Source organism: Bos mutus, chromosome 19 (genome assembly GCF_027580195.1).
Source record: "Bos mutus isolate GX-2022 chromosome 19, NWIPB_WYAK_1.1, whole genome shotgun sequence".
Taxonomy (NCBI): Eukaryota; Metazoa; Chordata; class Mammalia; order Artiodactyla; family Bovidae; genus Bos; species Bos mutus.
Window position 1 is genome coordinate 8,303,285 of NC_091635.1, and position 22,697 is coordinate 8,325,981.

Genomic DNA, 22,697 nt, shown 5'->3' on the forward strand with positions numbered 1-22,697 from the left:
AGGTGGCCAAATATTGGAGCTTCAGCTTCAGCATCAGTCCTTCCAATGAATATTCAGGACTGATCTCCTTTAGAAGTGACTGGTTTGATCTCCTTGCTAGCCAAGGGACTCTCAAGAGTCTTCTCCAGCTTCACAGTTCAAAAGCATCAATTCTTCAGCTCTCAGTCTTCTTTAAGGTCCAACTCATATCCGTACATGACTACTGGAAAAACCATAGCTTTGACTAGATGGACCTTTGTCAGCAAAGTGATGTCTCTGCTCTTTAATGTGCTGTCTAGGTTTGTCAGAGATTTTCTTTCAAGGAGACAGACAAAGGCAGAGACTGGAGAGATGCAGTTATAGGCCAAGGATGCCAAGGACTCCTGGGTGCTGCCAGAAGCCAGCAGAGGGGCAGGTGACAGTCTCTCTCAGGGCTTCTAGAAGGAACTGACTCTACCAACACCTGATTTAGGACTTCTGGCTTCCAGAACTGTAAGAGAATATATTTCTTTCTTTCTTTGGCCACACTGAACACCATTCAGGATCTTAGTTCCCTGACCAGGAATTGAACTTGGGCCTCCTGCAATGCAAGTGCCGAGTCTTGAACCAGTGGACCACAGGGGATTCCTGAGAATAAATATACATGCTTTGAAGCCCCTCAGTCTGTGGTAGACTATTATAGCATCCCTAGGAGACTACATAGCTTCCTTCCCTTCTTTGCATGGCCCTTGTTGTTCAGTCACTAAGTCGTGTCTGACTTTTTGTGACCCCATGGACTGCAGCACATCAGGCTTCCCTGTCCTTCACTATCTCCTGGAGTTTGCTCAAACTCATGTCTATTGAGTTGGTGATGCTATGTAACCATATCATCTTCTGTTGCCCCCTTCTCCTTTTTCCTTCTGTCTTTCCCAGCATCAGGGTCTTTTCCAATGAGTTGACTTTTCACATCAGGTGGTCAAAGTACGGGAGCTTCAGCTTCAGCGTCAGTCCTTCCAATGAATATTCAGGGTTGATTTCCTTTAGGATGGACTGGTTGGATCTCCTTGCTGTCTCCTTGCTGATTAGGGAACCTGTGCTCCCTGCAGTGGAAGTGTGGTGTCTTAACCACTGGACTGCTAGAGAAGGAGTCACACATTTATTTAGGAAGTGACCCCAGGAAAAAGGAGTGGGGGTGAGGCAGGGGAGGAAGGAAGGCACCATGGGGTGCATGACAGAGCGGGTTACCACTTCGGGCAGCTGGAACTCAGGGAACCAATGTAGACTTACCTGAGAGGGGGAAGTGGGCATCTATTCCTTGAAGGCTGCTTCTGGGGCAGGAATTCCCTGGCACTTCCACCTGGCCCATGTTTAGGCATATTCCCATGGCCAGGAAGAAAGCCTCAGGCAGCACGGGATGTATTCTCAGCGATGTGCCTGCTGGCATGTAGAGGTGAACACCCGGGGAACAGCCCTAGGTACCAGTGGTGGCGGCTTCAGGTGGACAATAACAAGAAAAGTCATAGCCAACCGGTTGGGAGGGCTCCGAGGTGCCCGGTGACCCCTGTGTGGGGACTCACAAGTTTTCTCCGAAGGTCTGCAGCACGGTGGACAGCAAGCCGAGCCACATACACTGAGCTACGCTGCAGAGGCTGACAAAGGGCACGCAGACTCCGAAAGGCAGAGGCAGCAGGGTGGTCTGGCTCGGTGTCCTTCACTGTCTGCCCCCAGCCTCCCTGCCTGGCTCGAGCCTGTAAAGGCAGTGGGTGCTTTCTCACAGCCCATCTTGAAGCCATGTCCAAGAGGGCAAGACCCAGGGTGGGAGGGTACCCTCTGTCACCTTCAGAAATCAGGCTTCTGATTGAGAGAAGGCCACTTCCTCCCATGAGCCACACCAGGCATGACTGTGCCTTGTGGCCTAAAATGCCAACCAAGTGCCCAGAGCTTGCACACAATCTGCAGGACATTTCATGCCTGAGTGTGGCTGTGGCTTTTGCCGTGACATTCAAGGCTTCGGTTATTGCCTGAGTGCACAGCAGATGTAAGGGTCCAGGAACAAAATGATTTAGATCCCTGCCCTCAGAGATCTCCTTGGCCAGCCTGCCGTGATGCCCAAATTTCCTGCCACCATTTGTCATTCTTCCTCACCAAGGCCCGGTCAGCACGTCCTTGTTCAATGCAAATTTGTCACCCAGCTGGAGTTAACACATTAATCCGCCAACACCAATTCATCATCGGCTTTCACATTAGTGGCGAGCAAGGCGATGAGGTAATGGAACACTGGACAGGTGAATTTCGATGAGGAAGGAGCAGGAAAGGCAGACTGTGAGGCACAGCCGGTGAGAAATGGCTCTGATCGGGGCTGGGGGTGGGCTAGGCAAGCAGCAAGGGGGTGGGGCGTGGGAGGGGAGGAGGCAGGGGCCTGGTTGGACCAGACAAGGACTGGATGGACCAATATAGAGGTTTCCTCTTCTGGAAAGGCCCTCGGGGTCATCCATGTCCTTCTTCACATGGCCTGAGGCCTTGGGCTCTTCCCAGCCTGGGCCTTCCCTGGCTGTGCCTGGCCAAGCTGGTCTGGCAAGTGCCCTTCCTGCCTGAGCATCATCCTCAGATCCAGGCTTGGTTCTTGCTCGGGGTGCTCACAGGGGCCACTGACCCCTCTCTGCAAAGGCAAACACCTCTCCAGGGTCAAGAAGTGGAGGCAGGGTGGGTGGGGGTGAAGGGAGGACATGCATGCTTCCTGGAGTTGGAAGGAGCTTTAGTGAACCTCACGTGTACCTGCCAAGTCATTTCAGTCGTGTCAGACTCTTTGCAACCCTGTGGATTGTAGCCTGGCTAGGCTCCTCTGACCATGGGATTCTCCAGGCAAGAATACTGGAGTGGGTTGCCATTTCCTCCTCCAGGAGAATCTTCCTGACCCAGGGATCGAACTCGTGTCTCCCGCGGCTCCTGCATTGCAGGTGGATTTTTTACCGCTGAGCCATGTGGTGGGGTGGGGCAGGATGAGGGAAACCGAGGAGTTCCCTTGACTTTCAGGTATCACCCACTGGTTAACGGAAGGTCTGAGACTGGAACCCAAGCCTACAGAGCACCCACCTGCTCCTGTTTCTGGGCTCAGAGAAAGAGCCTCAGTGTCACAGGCCGTGTTCAAAAAAAGGAAGCAAAGGAGACCTGCTGCAGTCTCTGTCCAGAGAGAGCCAAAGGATGGGTGAAGGTTGCAAAGCGAAATCGTGGGTGTGAAGGGGCCGATGCAGAACCCCTGTGGCCGCAGAGGCAGGGGCAGCGACCCAAGGGAGGACCCTGGCACCGGGCATAAGGGGACAACCTCCTCCTAGCGCCGACCTCCTCTGTGCTCTGTAGGATCCTGAAGCAGACCTCGGCCCTCAGAGCTGGTGGCACCCGGCATGCTTCCGAAAGCGGGGCCTAGGGAAGTTGCAGGGCTGGAAGGAGGCTCAGGGACGCCCGCCGCCCGCCTTCCCACCCCGGCGCCCCACCTCGGGCATGGAGAGAGCGCCGCTGGGCCGCGGCCACGAGGTGGCGCCGGCGCGCCGAGGAAGCGTGGCGGCCGCTCCCGGGCAGCCCCAGCCGCTACTCGGCCGCCTCCTCCGAGGAAACAATGCGGCGCCTCCGGGCGTAACGCAGCGCGGGGCTGGACACCGGACACTCGAGCGCGGGCAGCGGAGAGAGCGGGCGGCAGCGCGGGCGCGGGGCGCCCTCGCCGGGGGCCATGGGCGCGGCGCGGTACGCGGCCGGGAAGCGGCGCGGCCCGGAGGCGCGGGGGGCCGGGGCGCGGGGCCGGGGCCGCCGCTAGCCGGCACCGAGGGCGCGGGCCCGGGCGGGGATGAGGGCGCCCGCGGCGGGGAGCCCGTCTGCGCGTCGCGGCGCCGTCCCGCCCTGCGAGAGAGCCCGAGCAGGCAGACGCGCGGCCGGCGGTCTGGGGGCGCGCCGCCTCCCGGCCTCCAGAATGTGAAGCGGGGAGGGCGGAGACGCAGAGACGGCCCGGCCAGGCGCCCTCACCGGCCTCCGGCAGCCGCGCCGCTACCCGGCCCCTGCCCGCCGAGCCCCCGCCGACCCCGCGGGCCGCGAAGCCGCCGGGCCCCCGCGCCCCCTCCTCGCCTCGCTCGGACCCGGCTTCGGCCCGCAGAGGGTTCTCGGCCAGGACGTGGCCAGAGCCGAGCTCGGGACCGTCCTGCTGGCCTCGCCCTCGGCTTCTAGCCCGGACAAGTTTGAACAATGATCACAGTCAACCCCGATGGGAAGATAATGGTCAGAAGATGCCTGGTCACCCTGAGACCCTTTCGGTAAAGTTCTTTCCCGTTGGCGCTGGGAGGGCTTTTTCTCCAAGGGGGCGCGGGGTAGGTGGGCGAGGTCAGTCTCTGCGAGGGTGCCTGTCCCTAGGGTGACTGTGACTGTCCCAGTAGCAGAGCGGGGCAGTTTGTGCTCTCACCCTTGATGCTGGCCAGCAAGGCTGGGAAAGGCGTGGAGCTGGGGTCCCGGTTCGGGTGGGGAGGGTGTGTGATTCTGGAACGTGGACCGAGTTTGGTCTAGATTCGGACTCGGGGTGCGAAGGTGGGAAAGGGGGCAGAAATCACCCATGTTGTGGTCCTGGGCCGGGGAAGTTGCCCCAGCCAGGGCGCCCCTTCCCTGCCTCTCCGGTGCTTCCCCACCTCGCGATCGGCCCCACCCCCGCGGCAAAGTTAGCACTCGGAGTGGGGCGGCACCCGGACCCGGCCGGCCCGCCCACCCCCTCAGCCCGAGCCGCCCTCTTTGACCCCGCCTCCTGCTCGCACTCCTTTTCTCTCGGCGGGGTGCGGGCCTCTGTCCCACGGGAGGGCCCCGAGACTGTGGCAAAGACCCCCCCCCCCGACCTGGGAATTCGATGCCCGATCGCGGGCCTTGGAGAGGTTGGGGCAGGGGCGGCACTGAAGGGTGGAGGGGTGGCCAGAGCGTGGAGGCAGGATGGAAGACAAGACCGACCTCCTACTCCCACCTGGGCGGTCCAGGCCAGGCAGGGCTATGGACTCCGAGGGGCTGGCTGGGCTCTGCGGGTCCCACCCCAGGGACCCCCAGAGCCTGGCGGTTCCCGGGCAGCTGCCGCTCCTCCCAAATGCCGTCGGAGCTGGGCCTGCAGCCAGGGTTGGGGCGCTAAGCGATGAGCGCCTAGCAGAATTAGGGTGTCATCTCGTCCAGGGGCTGGACGGCGGAGGTCGCGACGGAGGGAGCTGCGGGACCGGGGCGGAGAAGGGGGTGGCCTGACTCCGGATGCGGTCACAGGTGGGATTTGGGTGCAGAGGGAGCCTGTGGGGGTGGGAACTGTATAGGCAGAGATGCCTGAAGTTTGGGGTGCTGGAGGGGCCGGATTTGAGCCCCTCCGCTCCAGACCTGAGGCGGAGACAGGGGACCCCTCCTATGCTCCCCACTCCAGATGGGGAGACCGTGGTTCCCACCTCCCCATTGCCTCCACCCCTTGCTCCCACCCCTCACCCCCGGCCTATTGTGCAGAGTTGAGGAGACAGCCTATAGGGCAATAAGGATCAAGCTGGACCTCCAGTGTCCAGAGGATGCAAAAAGACTATAGAACCGGGGGTCTCCAGGGTAGAGCCTTGGGCAGGTGATGGGGCGTGTCAAAAGCCCCCACCCCCCTAAAGTTCCCCTGCAAAGCAGGGTGGGAAGCTATCATCTCTGGAAAGGACTTGGTTCCTCCAGGGAAATCCTCAAATTCCTAGCCAACCAGACAGTCCTCAGCCCTGTCTCTCCCACCCAATGTTGGCCTATCCCTCCAGGCCATGGGAAGCCCAGCCGCTGACCCCAGCTTGGCTGGACATTTTGCAGCACGGTTGAAGGTGGTGGCCGACCGCAGCACCACGGACAGCACCAGCTCGCTTAAGCTCCTTTCCCTCTGGAGTCCTGCCCCTGTGGCTCTTTCTGGCTCTTTCCTAGAAACAGGATTCAGAGGTGGGATTGCCTAGGTTCCCCTTCCCTCCCCCTCAGGTTATGTAATTTCACCTCAGGGTAATCCTAGGCTGCCCAGAGACCCACAGCCACCAGTGAAGTCTTCAAATCCGTTTCACATGGTTGGGCGTGGTGGTGTTGTGTTTACAGCCTCCAACCATATCACTTCTATTTGTTCATCCTCCAGGGCAGACTGCTCTTGTTGGTTTTCCAGAGTCTCTGGCAGGGTCCTTACTCCCTAGTTGCTTCTGGAATGTTGCTTGAATAGATACGAGGGTGGACAAAATCATCTTAATTTGAACCTACTGTAAATGGCCCCAGGACTGGGGTCTGGCACAGAGAGATGCAGATGAGGTATTGGGGATTGAGGTTCTGTGCTAAAGGCCTAGGTACCTTCTCATAGGAGGTTTTTGGACCCTGGCAGTCCAGTTCTAAATATGAGTACCCCACAGCTGGGGAAGGGGAGGGAGGGATGGGGAACAAGAAACTTGGAGAGATCCATCCTTGTCCTCAAGCTGGGGGGACAAACTGCTTTTCTCCAGGATCTTCTTGGGTGTGTGACCACCCTCCCCCTACAATGTCCCTCTGACTGCTAGCCTGAGACCAGCCTGGCTTCATCTTGGGGATCCAAGGGCCAGAGCCCCACCCCCAGGCTTGGTGGAATTCAGTGAGGGGTCTCTGGGAGGTGAGGGAGCTGGGGGAAGCTCCCTTTTTCCATCTCTGCTTTGGGGTTCGTTCTGCTCCCCTCTCTGATTTAGTCTCTAACGGCTTCCTTTAAATATGGGTTGGGAATTTTGTTGTGCTTTTATTTTCTTCCACAATTATGTGTTTTCTTTAATGGACCAAATTTTAATTAAATACTGCTCTGCCAGTTTCAGATAATGAAGATTAAAATGCATAAAGAGATACAAACAAATGTGGGGTTTGAGGATGGGGGTGGAGGTGGGGGGATGGAGGTCTCTGGCGTGACTTGTGGGGTTCCCCATGGTGAGGCTGGCTCCACCAGAAGTGGGGTTCTTCACCCTGACCTGGAGGGAGGCAGCTCCCCTTTCAGCTCTGCCAGCTCGTCAAGTCTTCAAATAGACTCAAGGTCCCAGAACAGCCTCCACCTCTGCTGCCCTAAGGCCGGACTGGCCCAGAATATAGTATAGAAGCAGCAGGAGCCTGACCAGACGTGAGGGTGGGTTCCCTGCTGGGTGTCCCCTTGGAGATTCCCTAGTGCCACTTGGCATGTAATCAAGTGCTATGTGTTGAAGTATAAACAGTTGTGTTTTGGTCAACTCCCCGGAACACTGTGACAGCACACACTTGTGTGACACTCCTTACACAGGGGTTGACTTACTCTGACCATTCTATGGTGCAAGGTCCCGTGTGCCTGCCTGGTGAAGCTGTGGGTTAGGGAGAGTCTGGACACAGGGTGGCCACATGACCCTGCCCTTCTAGACCTTACCATCTGGTAGTAATGGGAGCCTCCCCTCCACCCCTACCCCAACCCTGAACATGACAAGGCTGTGTTCAAGTGAGCTTATGACTGGTTGCAGCAGCAAGGCCTGTGTGTGCAGGAGCTGACCATGTTCCAGGTGATTGATGGGATCCAGGTGGGTTTTGTCTGGACCAATTACTCGCCCTCTAGCGGGCATCAGGTTCTGCTGTCTTCACCTATACCAGTGGTCCTCAAACTTGAGCGTGTATCTGGGTGACCAGGAGAGCCTGTTCAAACACACTGTTTATCCCCCTCCCAGAGTGTGTGATTCCCTAAGCCGGGGACTGGGGCCCAGGAACGAGCATTTCTAATGTGTCCAAGCTGATGCTGATGCTGCTGGCCTGGGGACCACACTGTGAGGACCTCTGCTGTCAGGGGCCAGCTTCTGTCTGGAGGCTAGGAGCTGCCCGACCTCATACCTTGTATGTCTCAGTGTCCTCCGTGGTTTTTCGTGTGTGGCTCATGGTCACTTCTCTGTAGTCCAGCTTTCTTTATCCTGTGTGATGGGAGACCTACTGGCCCGGGAGCTCAGCCCCCTGATCTTTTACTCCTCCATTTATCCATCCCTTCCTCACTCATTCATTTGTAGGAAGCCCTTATGGCATTGGAGTGCATGTGCTGACCTGCCCTATTGCTCTCCGCAGGCTTTTTGTCCTGGGCATCGGCTTCTTCTCTCTCTGCTTCCTGATGACGTCTCTGGGAGGCCAGTTTTCGGCCCGGCGCCCGGGGGACTCGCCCTTCACCATCCGCACAGAAGGTATCTTGGTGGAGAAAGGGATGTAGGGGTTTGGGGTCCTTTGAGCCTCACCCTGCAGGAGTCTTTCTGGGGTTCTGTCTTGTGGGTCTGGCCACCTTGTTGGTGGACGTGTGAATGGTCGGGGCTTTAGCTCTTGACCTGGCTGTACTCATCAGCCTCCTTCTGGCCCAGGTTCCCAGGTTAGGAAGGGCCTTTGAGCCAGGAGCGCCCCGGCATCACAAGGGGCGGCCTGTGTTGCTCCACTGGTGGGGCAGTTCGGGGTCTCTGGATATGACCCCCGTCTCTTTCAGACACATGCTGTCTGCCCCTTTGGCCCAGGCTGCGGCCACAGCACAGGGGAGACTGGCCGTGGGCTCACGTGTCTTATCTCCAAGCTCTGTGGTCCTTCGTCCCTGCCCACGTGATACTTGCAAGGCAGGGGAATGGAGGTTCAGAGCGTGGGCTCTGGGGACCAGATGGGCTTGGTTTGTACCTGGTTCATCACCTACCAGCTGTGTGCCGTTGGCCAGGTCACTTAACTCACTCGTGGAGAAGGAGAGGAGTGACTGTTTTCAGGGGTCAGGTTGGATGAGCTCACGTGGCGCAGGGTGTGACCGGGTGACGGTCTGGGAGACCTCCTCCTGAAGGTGGGTCCTGCCCCTCTCCATCCTGCTCAAGGAAGAATGGAGAGCGGTTCAGAAGGTCCTGCTCGTGTGTCACGGGGGCTCTCCCAGTAACTGTGAGAAGGAGGGACGTAGTGGGGAAACTGAGGCAAGGGGGGTTTCTGGAACTGTTCAGGGGGCTGCTCTGTGGACTCTCCCCTTCCCCCCACTCCCCAGAAAGTCTTCGTCTGACACCCACCTTCTCAAATCCCTAGGCCTCATCTTTCTGACTCCCCTCTTCCCAGTGATGGGTAAGCCCTCCAGTAGGACGGGTTGTTGTCTGGGGTGGGTCCTCTAAGGGGCACTTACTCTGCCATCTGGTGTCTCCTCTTTAGATTCATGCCTTCAGTTTAACATGTACTTCTCTAAACTTGCAAAACACTCCCAGCAGGAATTTCACATTTATTAGTCATTCAAACCTGAATGTAAGTGAATCTGTCCCTTCTCTGATTCATGGAGGTCCCTCGGTCTCTTTGAGCCTCCGTCTTCTCCTCCGGTAAACGGGGCTAACAATGCCCACTTCCCCATGATTGCATGAGGGGGCATGAAGATAACATAGATGAAGGGTCTTGAGCAGCTTCTGGCAGAGAGTGTGAGCTCTGCAAACATTTATGGGATGTGCTGAGTCTGAGATGCAGGAGAGGATGTTTAGGGAAGAGGACCAAGGAGGTGCTAGAACCTGGAATCTCTGCGTGGGAGACTCCTGAGGATTGAGATTTGAGGAGGGGCTGAGGCAGTTGTGAAGGTGCCCATGAAGGGTAGCTTGGGGACGGGTGGGGGGAGGTTGAGAGTCCGGGGTGGGGTATAAGGAGCGATGTTCAGGCTACCTGGGGGCCACTGTGGGCAAGGGGGCGTGTCTGTCTGGGCGGGCTACCGCAGGGGGCTTGGGCAAGCTGACCTCTGAAAGGGCAGGGATCCAGGAGGTGGGAATCAGGGGCTGGAGGAGGGGTGTGTGGGTGTGCTCATCTCCCTGACGGTGGCCCCCATCCTGGCAGTGCTCAGAGGACCAGGGCTTGTGAGGGTCTTGCTCTGCTCTGTGCTATGCATTTTTGCCCAGCATGGGGACAAGGGGCCCAGCTCCAACCTAGATCTTGTGTCTAAGGGAAGAGCAGAGCTACCAAGGGGAAAGGACTTGCCCAGGGTCCCTCAGTTAGACTAGAGGCGTGTGTGTGTGTGTGTGTTGCACATGTTTAAACTTTCCATCAGAGTATGTGCTGTGTGTGCTTAGTCGCTTCAGTCATGTCTGACTCTCTGCAGCCCATGGACTGTAGCCCGCCAGGCTCCTCTGTCCATGGGGAGTCTCCAGGCAAGAATACCAGAGTGGGTTGCCATGCCCTCCTCCTGGGAATCTTGCTGACCCAGGGATCGAACCCAGATTTCCCGCACTGCAGGCGGATTTTTTACCGTCCTAGCCACCAGGGAAGCCCTTTTCTATCAGAGTATAGTATTCAGAAACTGAACCTGTCTAGGCACTCAGCAACCTAGATCCAGAGACAGGGCGTCATCCGTCCCCAGAAGCACCCTCAGGCTTCCTTCCACTTTGCACTTCCCCTCGGACGCTGGGACCTGTCGTCTAATAACACAGAGGGGCGTCGCCCTCGGACTTTATGAGGATGGCACCCCCTGGCAGGTGTTCAGTTGCCTGCGCCTTTTTCTCTCCATATTGCGTTTGTAAGCTTCACCCCTCTCCTGGCGTGTGGTTGCTGACACTGCTGCGCAGCATCCATCGTGTGACTACAACACAATGTATTTATCCACTCTGCCCGGGGCGGACCCTGGGCTGTTTCCAGCGTGGGACGTTCCTGAACTGCGCTGCTGTGAAGGTTCCAGCATGTGTCTGTGGTGGACACACGTGGGCATTTCTGTCTGGTCCACCTGGGGGTGGAGCTGCAGGTCTCCTCTGTGTTGTGACACCAGTTCTCAGACCCACATGTATCCAAGTCTTTTCACACCTCCCAGGCCCCCTGGGCTGGGAACTTCCTGCCTGGAATATGGAAGGAAAGGCTGAGAGGGGAGCCGGACCAGGACGGGGGCCTCTGGGAACCCCGGGGAGGTGACTCCGACCCGTTTCCCATCCCAGGTCTCGTTGTTCCTTCTCGTTGTCCCTTCAGTGTCTTCCACGCCCTTGGTTTGAGCTGATTTGCCTGGGGAGACCCGTAGCAGGGACTCGGAAGAGCCCCAGGTTTGCGTTGGGGGTTTAGAATCCCGATCCTGTAAGAGATGCCACCTCAAAGGAGACCCCGGGCTTATGGCGGCCCCGCAGACAACCTAGGAGGTGCCAGCCTGTCTATCCAGGAGCTGCCCGGGGAAGGATGTGTTGGAAGTGGGGGACGGTTGGAAGGGGTCTGGGGAGCGAGGTCATGGTGGGGGTTGGGGGTTAGATAGTGTTTATTCCGAGGATCTGTGCAGGCCCAAGGCAGAACTAGAAGAAGGAAGTCCACTCAGGGTTAGAAAAAAAATAGAAAAAATAACTTAGAAAAGCCCTTCTCTGGTCAATAACACCGTCTGAGCACAAATAGGGAAGTGGCCTGTCTTCTCCTTGCCTGTCAAGCCTGTGAGGGGAGCGCATCCCCACGAGGACCTGACTGGGGGAGGGGCAGGGTGCAGGATTTTCCCTAAAGACAGGGGAGCCTTCCATCGCCTCTCCCTAGGGAGGCTCTGGGTTCCCCTGGGGGCCAGTTCCTATTTTGTGATGAAGTTCTCTAGTTTGGGAAGAGAAGTGTGACAGACATCTCATTCTCTATTCTGCACACTCATCCTCACATGCGGGGAAGCAGGAGGCTGAGCGGAGGAGACTTGGACTCGGGAGGAGGGCTAACCTAATTCCCTCTTGCTGTGGTTGGGCCCCGTTTGGTGGGAGGATTTTTTTTTTTTTCTAATGCTCCCTCTCCAGTCCTCAGGGCTTCCCTTGTGGCTCAGCTGGTAAAGAATCTGCCTGCACTGCAGGAGACCTGGATTTGATCCCTGGGTTGGGAAGATCCCCTGGAGAAGGGAAAGGCTACCCACTCCAGTATTCTGGCCTGGAGAATTCCATGGACTGTATAGTCCATGGGATTACAAACAGTCGGACACAACTGAGCGACTTCACTTCAATATCAGAGGCATAGTGCCCTGCTCCGTAGCTGTCTCTGGCCCAGGATCTCGGTGCTAACGGAGCTTCTCTTCTCAGAAGTTGGTGATGGGTGGGTGTGCCAGGGCTTGCCCTTGTCCCCACGCTGCCCAGAGCTCCCGTGGCCCCAGCTGGTTTCCTTGGTGGCCGTGTGCAGAGAGACAAATGTACGCCCTTCTCCAGCTGCACAAGCACCAAGTCACGGCTCCCATGTCGAGTGCCTGGGAGGTCTCTTCCATCTGGCGAGGTGGGGGCTCCTTCAGTTTTCAGGAACCAGTGGGAAAGGGTGGGGGTGGGGAGGAGAAAGGGGACAAGGGCGGACAGGAGGGAGAAAGAGCACACATCAGGGAGGGATGGGGCCTCGGTGGGCAGTGAAGCACCCTTGTCGGTAAATGTGAGGCCCCTTTGCATCTCTCAGCATCGCAGCTTTCCTTATTGATATGGAAATACGGAAGGAACATGTGTGACTTCTGAGATGTGTCGCCAGGGACCTCACATTAAATACATTTCAATTTGGCAGATGCTGAGAGCAGGGAAGTGACCCGGGGCAAGGCGCCTCGGGAGCCTGCTCTGCCTGCGGTCCCGGCCGGCGGCATCCAGGGAGCACATCGCATGGCAGGGCCTGCCAACCCGACTGACTGTTTGCTTGGCCTGTTTCCTTCCTGGGACCTGCCCCCTGCCTCCTGCAGGGCAGAAGACGTGCTTAGTACCCTGGAGCTCCTTGGGAAGCGATGGGTGGGGAGCTTCTGGAGTCCTGCATCATCTGTAGATGCTCAGAGTAGATGCTCGATGTGCTGGGAGGGTATCCTGGGCTCTTCGTCCAGTCCGATGGAGGTGGCCTTCAGACTCATCCGAGAGGGGACTCTGTCTCCTTCAGTTTCAGTTCAATTCAGTTGCTCAGTCGTGTCCGACTCTTTTCGACCCCATGAATCACAGCACGCCAGGCCTCCCTGTCCATACCAACTCCCGGAGTTCACTCAGACTCACGTCCATCGAGTCAGTGATGCCATCCAGCCATCTCATCCTCTGTCGTCCCCTTCTCCTCCTGCCCCCAATCCCTCCCAGCATCAGAGTCTTTTCCAATGAGTCAACTCTTCGCATGAGGTGGCCAAAGTATTGGAATTTCAGCGCTAGCATCATTCCTTCCAAAGAAATCCCAGGGCTGATCTTCAGAATGGACTGGTTGGATTTCCTTGTAGTCCAAGGGACTCTCAAAAGTCTTCTTAGAGCCAATTTAAAAGCCCTCTGGTCTGGAGTCACTCTGTTGACTTTTTTTTTGTGTGGCCATGCTGCATGGCATGCTGAATCTTAGTTGCCCAAACAAGGATCAAACCCGTGTCCCTTGCAGTGGAAGTACAGAGTCCTAACCACTGGATCACCTAGGAGGTCCCTCTGTTGACAATTTTAAAGCAGGATGTCTTCGTCCTTCATATGAAGGGCAATTCAGAACCCTCAGGTATCTCCAAGGACTCTAGGGGGCTTATGTCTGTCTCCCTGGACACCTCTTGCTCTGATCTGCTTCTATTGAATTATCCTCCTGGATGTCTCCCACATTGACCTATTGGGAAGGACACCCCTTACCCCTAAACTCTCACACATGGTTGGGGGGATTTGGGGATGGGGCTCGGACCACTGCTCAGCACAGTGAGCAGATGACAATTCTCTCTTGGACCCCTGCCTTTCAGAGCCCCCCGAAACCCTTCCCCACAGGTCATCCCTTTGGAAGTGGAGCATTGCTGTCCTGTCCAGCCCCTCTGAGTCATCGTCCTGCCTTCTGCCTGTGTCCCCAGGCCTTGTCCTCGCTCCTGGTCTCCCAGGCTGGGCCAGGAAACTCCAGTCTACCTAGTTGAATATGCAGAGTCATTTTTCTTTCTCTCTGTCTCATTGCTCTGGGCATCAAGACTATGCTCTGGCCCACCCAGGGGTTTAGCAAAACAAAGCACAGCTCTCTCCCTAAGGAGATTCTGCAGGCTTTTGTAGGAACACGTCCTTTCTTTCCCATTACCTCCATTTCTCTGGAGGCAGCTAGGGGAAGAGATGGAATAGGAGTCTCAGCCTCTAGACCCTCGGGTCTCAGTAAGTCAGACCCTCGCATTTTACTGGAGGGGACACTGAGACCCAGAGAAGACAAGTGACCTGTCCCCTCCCCCCACCGTCTGGGAGGATGTGCAGGTCTGGAGTCAAGCCCTCTCCTGGGACCTGGTGCTGCCCCCCAGGCTTGGTCCAGCTCCGTCTAGCTCTTTCGACCCTTGCGGTTATTGGCTCCATCAGCTGTTTCGCAGCTTTTGTCATGGGGTGGGGGAGGGGTAGGCATTGTCAGTGAGATCTTGGAAGGGGTGCAGACAGTGAGCTCAGAGGGGAAAGGACACTTGGGATGAGCCTGGAGAGAGGGCAGCGAAGTGACAGGGCAGGTGGCAGGCCTGAGGCGTTGCAGGGAACACCACACGGCCCCAGGGGCTGTGACGTGGCTCAGTATTGCTGTAGTGCTGTGTCTGCAGGTTCCAGCTGCCGCCCAAGCTCTGTGGTCCAGTCGGGCCTGAGTGCACGGCCTCAGATAACAGGCTCTGGCTTGAGAGTGTTCCCAGCCGTGGTCTCACTTTCCAGTTTTCATCTGACTCCTTTGGGGAAGGGGCCACCCCAGCCCCTGGTGTGAGCGATCAGGGCAGCCCAGGGAGGCCAGCCAGCTTGTGCACTGCACAATTCCAGGACGTCCATCAGGTAAACCTGAACATGGGTGGCTCCCATGGGCCTGTGCAAAGCAGCTCCAGGTTCAGTCATCTGATGGGCTCCTATTTTTCTAGCTGAAATGATGGAAACTCCCCTCTTGTTTTACTCTGTGCTCCAAGCACTGGTTGAGAGTGAGGTATTGCATTTGGATGACAGGCTTGGGTGGGAGGTCTCTGGATGAGAGTACTTTCAAAGAGTCAACTGTCCCCAACTCTGTGGAGTTGAAAGAAAGAAGGAGCTATTTATATCTTGCTTGCAGAGGGACTAACTGATTGAGGCCATGAGTGAGCGGGGAGGGGCTGAGTGGTGGGAGAGACCTCACTTTGCTTCATCAAACACTACAGTGAAATTTCCTGATCCCGGTGGAAAAATCCACCCAGTTTTCTGAGAGGGGAAGGTAGGGAGACCGTTAGCTCTTTCAGCTACTCAGGTGGGGAGGGGTGGAGTCTGTCTCCTTCCTTCTTTCTGATGCCGTTTTTCCAGCACCAACCCCTCTTCCTGTCTCTCCTCTGCTCCCCACATCATTCCCCCTTCGTTCATGCTCGCTCTTTTCTCTGGAGCCAGGGACTGAGGCTCTTTGAGTAACCTGCAGCCCCCAGCCCCCCAAGGCCTCCCTTCTAGGCTCATGCCAGCTCAGCAAGCAGGGGAACGCAGCCAGAAGGTGACTTGGTATGAGAAGGCAGCCACAGCCACTGGAATGGGCCTGGCACCAGGGGATACAGGGACAGGCACAATGGAAATGTCACCAGTAGCCTGGGTGACAGCTAGCCTCTCTAGGTCCCCCTTTGGCTCAGTCCCAAGCATGGAGCAGAGGAGACTGGCCCCTGCCTGACGCCCTCCCCACTTGACTTCTTGTCTCTGCTTCTGGTTCCCTGTGGCTGGCTGCAGTCCCTCTTGCCTGCATCCTGGCACCTTGAACTTGGGTTGCAGATGAAACCTAACGTTTATTGCCTTGAACTGGGGACACTGAGGCTGAGAATATTACGATGATGCCCTTGGCCACATGGCCCCTTGAGGGGTTTCTGTCAGAGGCAGGTGAGAGTCCAGGTGTCCACCCCAGCCCCTCTGAATCCACGGGGCCTTGACTCTGGCTTTCTTGAGGAGCAGATGCTAATGGTGCTCAGCCCTCAAAGAGTCCCGTCACATGCTGGAGCCGACACTGCCATCCCATGGAAAGTACCAGATCATGGCTGTCCCAGGGAGCAGCCCTCAAGCAGTGACTGGCAGGAGGTGGTATGTACATGCTTGGTCCCCTTGCCCCCGCAGGGAGAGAACTGTGAGGCTGCTTCTGCACCAGCTGGTTTCCCCAGGGTGACGACATGCCCTCTCTGGTCTGTCTCCCCTTCCCTGGCTCACTTCTCCATAATGACCTGCCCTCAAAACTTTATCTGGGGGGTCTGATTCTGGGTATCCCCACCCAAGGTGCCCCCTGACAACCCGACCCCCACCAGCAGCCTAGGGAATCCCTGGGAGCATCCGGGTCTCTATGGACCCAGGTCAGTTGGTAACAGAGATTCAGAGCCTTGCCACTAAGGTTTGCAGGCAGCCTTGGTGTGGGCTGTCATGCCTGGAACCGAGTACCAATGAATGGTTTGGAGGGGCCATTTAAAACCTTCACAAAATCTAATTAAAAAGGAAGGTGAGGGCTGCTGTCCCATGCTGACACATGTGGTGCTAATGATCAGGAATGATTAGATGGGAAATTGTGGAAAGTCTCAGGCTGGTTAACGAGATCTTGGTTGAAGCACCTCATTTTCATTTAATTTTATTCTTCACGAGGTTTCCTGGCCCCTCAACCCTGGAGTTGATCTCTGGGAACCCAAGGGCTGGCTTGAGAGGACACATTCCTGCTGGTCTTCTAGAGTGGGGTTTGGGGGAGTGGCTGGGAAAGGGAGGTGGCCAGGGCCCCCACCCCTTTGAACACAGGCTCACAGCCTCTCCTGTGCATCTGAGTCATGTGAGGAGTAAGCAGAATCAGAGTCTGGGGCCCCAGGCCCTGGAGATCTGAATCAGCAGATCTACACGAGGGCCCAGGAATCTAGACTTCACTTGGGCTGGAGGTTCACCTGTGGCTGGATGGTTGACCATACTTTTAGAAACCCTGATCCACGAGTTCTGTGTAGAACTTGTTGGTGAGGGTCTTTGGGGTTCCTGTCCCACTACTGGGCCTTCCCTGTCATCTCACAGGCTTGAGAGTATGTCTAAAGTTCGATTTTGCCAGAGATGAGAACCGAGGCTCAGAGAGGTTAAAAGATTATCCCGATGTTACACAGCTGGTAGGGAGCAGGGTGAGCCCAGGGCTCTCTGGATCCCTGTCCTGCAGGGGTAGGGGGTGAGGCAGGCTCACTCTCCTGGCTCCTTCTTTTCTCTTTAAAAATTATTTATTTAATTGGAGGATAATTACTTTACAATATTGTGATGGTTTTTGCCATACATCCCTCCTCTTTCTGAGAAGAAGGGAGTGGGGCTGGGGTCTGAGCCACCCCTGACCAGACACCATGTGGTCTCAGGTGGCCTCGGGGCTGCCTGGGCCATGCCTGACTGTGCCCACCTTCTGCCCGCAGTGATGGGTGGGCCGGAGTCCCGTGGTGTCCTCCGCAAGATGAGTGACCTGCTGGAGCTGATGGTGAAGCGCATGGACACGCTGGCCAGGCTGGAGAACAGCAGTGAGCTGCACCGGGCTGCCGGGGAGGGGCGTTTTGCCCTGGACAGGTGAGGGGGACCCAGGAGTGGGAGGGGCTCCTGGAGTGGGGGAGGGGCACCTGGAATCAGGGAGGAGTGGTACCCACTATACCGGGGATGGGGCCCGGGATACCGCCTCAGAGTGCATTTTACACACACACACACACACACACAGTACATGCAAAGTGTGTGGTTTTTGCAAATCTTCCCTAAATGGCTTCCCATGGCACGTTATCTGTGACAATTTTGAGCTCCGTCCGTATTGACCAGCATGTGTGACTGTGCATGGGATGCAATGACCTCAGTGATCATCTGTCTTCCTCCCATGGACCTGGGCCATCTTTGCAAGAAGAATTGCCGGGTTTATGCATTCTAAACATTCCCCTGCTGAGGCCACAACATGCAGAGTTCCCCTAGGGTTTGTGCGGCAGCCCCACGTGCTTCTGTCTGTCCCTGGGAACCCAGGTGGTGGTCTGAGGTGTGAGGTTCTCCTGATCCCCTGAGAATGAGGGCGCATGAAGCCAGGGCTGGCCCAGCTGGGAGTCCTGGCCCCCAGACTCGGATGTGGAGGAGACGAGGCTGCGACCCTACCCATCCCAAGGGGACAAGCTGCACTTGACCTTTTGTTAATAGATACTGGGCTCTCAATGAGCTGGAGCTGTTCAGTGTGTTCTGAAAGTGAAAGCGTGAGTCACTAAGTCGTGTCCGACCCTTGTGACCCCCTGGACTGTAGCCCACCAGGCTCCTCTGTCCATGGGATTCTCCAGGCAAGAATACTGGAATGGGTTGCTGTTCCCATATCCACCGGAACTTCCCAACCCAGGAGTTGAACCCAGGTCTCCTGCATTGCAGGCAGATTGTTCACCATCTAAGCCACCAGGGAAGCCCCAATATGTTCTAACTGCTGAAAAATTAGTTTGAAACCCACACTTTTACACAATTTGGGAGAAGCTATACCTCAGCCAATGTGATTTGCTAAAAGTGTTCTTCTGTTGCTGAAAAATGTGTTTGAAATCCACACTTTTGGATAATTTGTGGGAAAAGCTATACCTCAGCCAATGTGTGGTACGTAAAAGCCAAAGCCATTTCTGAAGTTTGGTGTTGGGTAAGATCAAAGGTGAGTGCTGGTCCTTAAGGGCTCGTGGCCTGGGGAGCCTGAAGCACAGCCCGCTCCTTTGGTCTGGTGGGGGATCCTCGGCCCCATAGGCCGCCTGGGCTGGACAGTTGGCCCTGGGTCCCTACTTCAGCAGACCTCTGTGATTGCATGTTCTGGGTGACCAGTCAGGCCGGCCAATATCATCATCCCTGGCCTCATGAGGGCTTCCCTGGTGGCTCAGATGGTAAAGAATCCGTCTGCAATGTGGGAAACTTGGGTTTGATCCCTGGGTTGGGAAGATCCCCTGGAGGAAGGCATGGCAACAAGCCCCATGGACCGAGGAGCCTGGTGGGCTACAGTCCATGGAGTTGCAAAGAGTTGGACACGACTGAGTGACTAAGCACAGCACAGTCCTCTTAATGCGTGATACTCACAGCTCACCTTATCGTGTTACCGCCGAGAGCTCGTCAATCCCACAGTGCCTTACGGGGGGCTTTAATCCTATAGAGGAGGAAACGGAGGCACAGAGGTGTTTAGGCACAGCTGCTGAGGAGCTGGGCCTGGCTCAGGGTACAGGTCAGCTGGCCCCACCGGAAGCCCACCTTCTAAATACCGAGCTCTTGGTGGCCATTCACTAAATATGCAGTTTCTTGGGGTCTGTTTTTATCCCTTTGCAAGATTTTTCATATCAATTAGTAATAATTCGCAGCTCGGGAGACACAAATCCTTTGTTAGACCTCTGCTCTGATTTTTTTGTTTTGGGAAATGTAGGCACTAAAATTACATTACTGGACGTAGAGAACAGAGAGGGACACAGCGGGGCGGGTAGGGAGGGGGATGAATTGGGAGACTGGGATTGACATATATACACTATTGATACTGTGTATAAAACAGATAACTAATGAGAACCTCCTGTAAAGCACTGGGAGCTCTAGTCAATGCCCTAAGTGATCTAAATGGGAAGGAAATCCAAAAAAGAGAAGGGATAACTGGTTGACCTTGTTGTACAGCAGAAACTGACACAACACTGTAAAGCAACTGTACTCCAAAAAAATTAATTAAAAAATAAATTAAATTACAGTTCTGGAGCCTGGGATTAAACACAGCGGTGGGTGTGAGGAGCTCGCCAGAGTGCCCAGCTCCTGGTGGGAGCTCTTCCCCCTTGGGAAGTCGGGGTCCCTGGTTACATGCTGTGGCTCTCCAGAGACTGAGCATCTGACAGAAGAAACTAGAGATCTCTCTGCTCCTGAAATACATCTTGGCACCACCGAAGTGCCAGGCACTGCTCCCGGTGCTGGGGACACAGCAATGAGCCTTGTCCCCGTTCCTGCAGGGAAGACAGACAGTAACTGAGAAAAAGAACAAAATGAGATAATGTAGAGATCCTGAGCCAAGCTCTAAGCATGAGAAAGTGGAGGACTGGGAAAGAGGCTATTCAAACAGGGTGGTCTGTCAAGGCGCGTGGGAATGGGTGACATGTGAGCTCAATTCTGAATGAGCGGGAGGAGCCAGCCACGTGAGGAGCTGGGGAGTAGATAATTTGGGGTAGAGGGAACAGCAAGTGCAAAGGCCCTGGGGAAGGAGCAGGCTTGGTGTCTTTTAAAAAAATATTCATTTATTTGGCTGCCCCAGGTCTTAGTTGGTGCACTCGGGACCTTTAGTTGCAGCATATGGGGTCCAGTTCCCTGACCAGGGGTCGAACCCCAGGCCCCTGCATTGGGAGTGCGGAGTCTTATAGTCACTGGACCATCAGGGGAGTCCCAAGCTTGGTGTCTTGAAGGAAAGAAACCACAGTGAAGGTCCACCTGGCAGAGCGCAGTGGGGGCTGGGAGAGGGCAGTGGGCAGGTGGCTTAGAGCTTTGTCAGTGATGGCAGGTGGCGTTGGGACCCCATTCTTAGAGCTGAGGGATGTCTCTGGATGAGGGGGGTGTGAGAGGGGCTGGGGCAGAGACAGGTGGGGATGGTTTAGTCACTAAGTCATTTCTGACTCTTTGCGACTCCATGGACTGTAGCCCACCAGGCTCCTCTGTCCATGGATTCTCCAGGCAAGAATGCTGGAGTGGGTTGGCATGCCCTCCTCCAGGGGGCAGAGACGGGAAATGGAGGCAAAGGTGCTGGGCACCCCTGGACTCCCCCTGGGGTCTGAGGCTGCTGCTTCTCCGTGTGCACAGGGTGGCCCTCTCTGATGCTGCTGTGTCCCCTCTGATTTAGCCCCTCGCCCCGCCTCTCATCCTTTCCACTTTCCCAGCTGCCCCAGCTGTGCTCCCCCCTATCCGGGCTGCAGATCCACCCTCTGTCCACACTGGTCTGGTCACCAGGGTGAGAGCAGAGGGTCAAGTGTTCCTGGGCTGCCGGGCCTGCCTCCTGGGGCCAGGAATGCTACTGCCAGCACATTCAGTGTCTCTCCGGTTTCTTCCCGTCCCAGCCCGCCCTCCCTCCCCTGCTCTGCCCTTCATCTCCACCCGCTCCAGCTTCATCCCAGGAAATAGCAACAATCCATCATGACCAGCAGAGCCCATCAAACCCCACAGGCAGAGCCATAAATTTCAGGGACACTGTTGCTTCTGGCTTCAGGGAGCGAAGCAGTGGGTGTGTCCAGGGTGCGCAGAGGCTGCCTGCTCACCCTTCCCATGGGCACGAACCCTGCAGTCCTCTCCCCACCCTAACCCCACTCCGGATGGTCCAGCATGGAGCTGGCAGGTGAGAACCCTGTCGCCACTGTGTTTCCAGCAAACTCTCAGTTATCTGCACTTGGATTTCTCACTTTGCAATTATCTGTGGCTTTAAAAAGAACAACCTCCACTGCCCCGCTTCTGCCCTTTGGAAGCTTCTCGGCTGTGCCTCTCACTCATGGCTGGTATATCCTTAGGGAAAGCAAATTTGCTTTATTCAGCCTAGGAAAACACAATACAGGTTTATTTGCCAATTTATTGCAAATGGCATCGTATTATGTATCCTAAAACCAAAGAGTGATCTCTGAATTTTCTATAAGGCCTCTCTGCAGTGGCAAAGACAGCTGAGACTTGAGGCTGTCTGCGTTCGAGCCAATCTGTATTTGTCGAGTGCCTACTGGGTGCAGGCTCTGGGCTGGGGTGTCAGGAATGGATGGAGGAAACCCAGAAGACAGAAGTCAGAGTTCTTGTCCTCAAAGAGTGTCAGAACTCCTTAGGAAGAGGGAGCCAGCAACCCTTCCCTGTGGAGAAGGGATAACAGGAAGGAAGATCCATCAGAATTATCGTCTGTGAGTAAGGAGTTGAAGGTTTATTTTTTTTCCCCCAATTTTTTAAAGCTTTATTTAAAAACTCAAAAATGCTCCTGAGGACTTTCCCAGTCATCCAGGGGCTAAGCCTCTGGGTTCCTGAAGCAGGGGGCCCAGGTTCCATCCCTGGTCAGGGAACTAGGTCCCACACGCCACTACTAAAGATCCCTCATACCTTAGTGAAGATCAAGATCAAAGACCTTGTGTGCCACCACTAAGACCCGGCGCAGCCAAGTAAATAAGTAAACTAATAATAATAATAAAAAGCTTCTAGACATTCTCGGCCATCTCTGTGCTGGCAGGGCCAGGTGCCAGGAGTATAGCTTCTGTGTGTGGGGGTGGGGTGTAGGACAGGGGACACACTGCCAGTTAAGATAACTTGGGGCTCAGTTTTAAAGGACATGCCCCACTTCTCACAGGCCCTGTGCTGGGTCCAGCCTCTGGATTGGCCCCTTCCTAACACGACAGATCTGGGAGTGTGTCTGGCCTCTGGGCTGGGGGAAGCCGGACTGATACGGGGGTGGGGGGAGATGTTGGTGACTGGTTGAGAAAGTCACTCCAGGGCAGGCACCTGTCAAATGTGACATAAATGTGAAGGGTTAAACATCCCTAACAGGGACAAAGGTTCTCAGCATCCCACTGTACGCCATTGGTAAGACAGGCCTCAAAACCAGTGACTCAGAAATTAAAAATAAAAGGAAATGTATCCAGGACACACAAACGGAAAGTGGAGATGGCAATATTTATACCAAACAAAGCAGAATTTGAGGCAAAAGAACATGTAACAGAACAAATAATTCTCCTTCATTATTGATAACAATCCCACACTTAAGGAACTGTTTAACTTATCAAACTGGGAAATATGTTTTAATTATAAGATTTTTATCACTGAGGATGCAGCCAAATAGACACATTACTTTTAAGATACTTCCGAGTCCTACTATTAGGACTTCCCTGGTGGTTCAGTGGTTAAGACTCCGAGCGCTCCCAGTGCAGGGGGCCCGGGATTTGATCCCTGGTCAGGGAAACTAGACCC

General features: G+C 55.6%; 1 protein-coding gene across 2 annotated transcripts in view; it reads left to right on the plus strand.

Moving 5' to 3' along the window:
* Nucleotides 1–3,590: 3,590 nt before the first annotated feature.
* Nucleotides 3,591–22,697, plus strand: part of MGAT5B (alpha-1,6-mannosylglycoprotein 6-beta-N-acetylglucosaminyltransferase B) — a 67,080-nt gene continuing 47,973 nt past the window's right edge. The window contains exons 1-3 of one of the 2 annotated variants that reach the window (XM_070389140.1): nt 3,591–4,256; nt 8,035–8,147; nt 17,189–17,336. In XM_070389140.1, the coding sequence (XP_070245241.1) occupies nt 4,189–4,256; nt 8,035–8,147; nt 17,189–17,336 (329 nt within the window). In that variant the 5' untranslated portion in view covers nt 3,591–4,188. Of the gene's footprint in view, nt 4,257–8,034; nt 8,148–15,427; nt 15,858–17,188; nt 17,337–22,697 lie in introns of those variants that run through there. The other variant, XM_070389141.1, reaches the window with a different exon arrangement.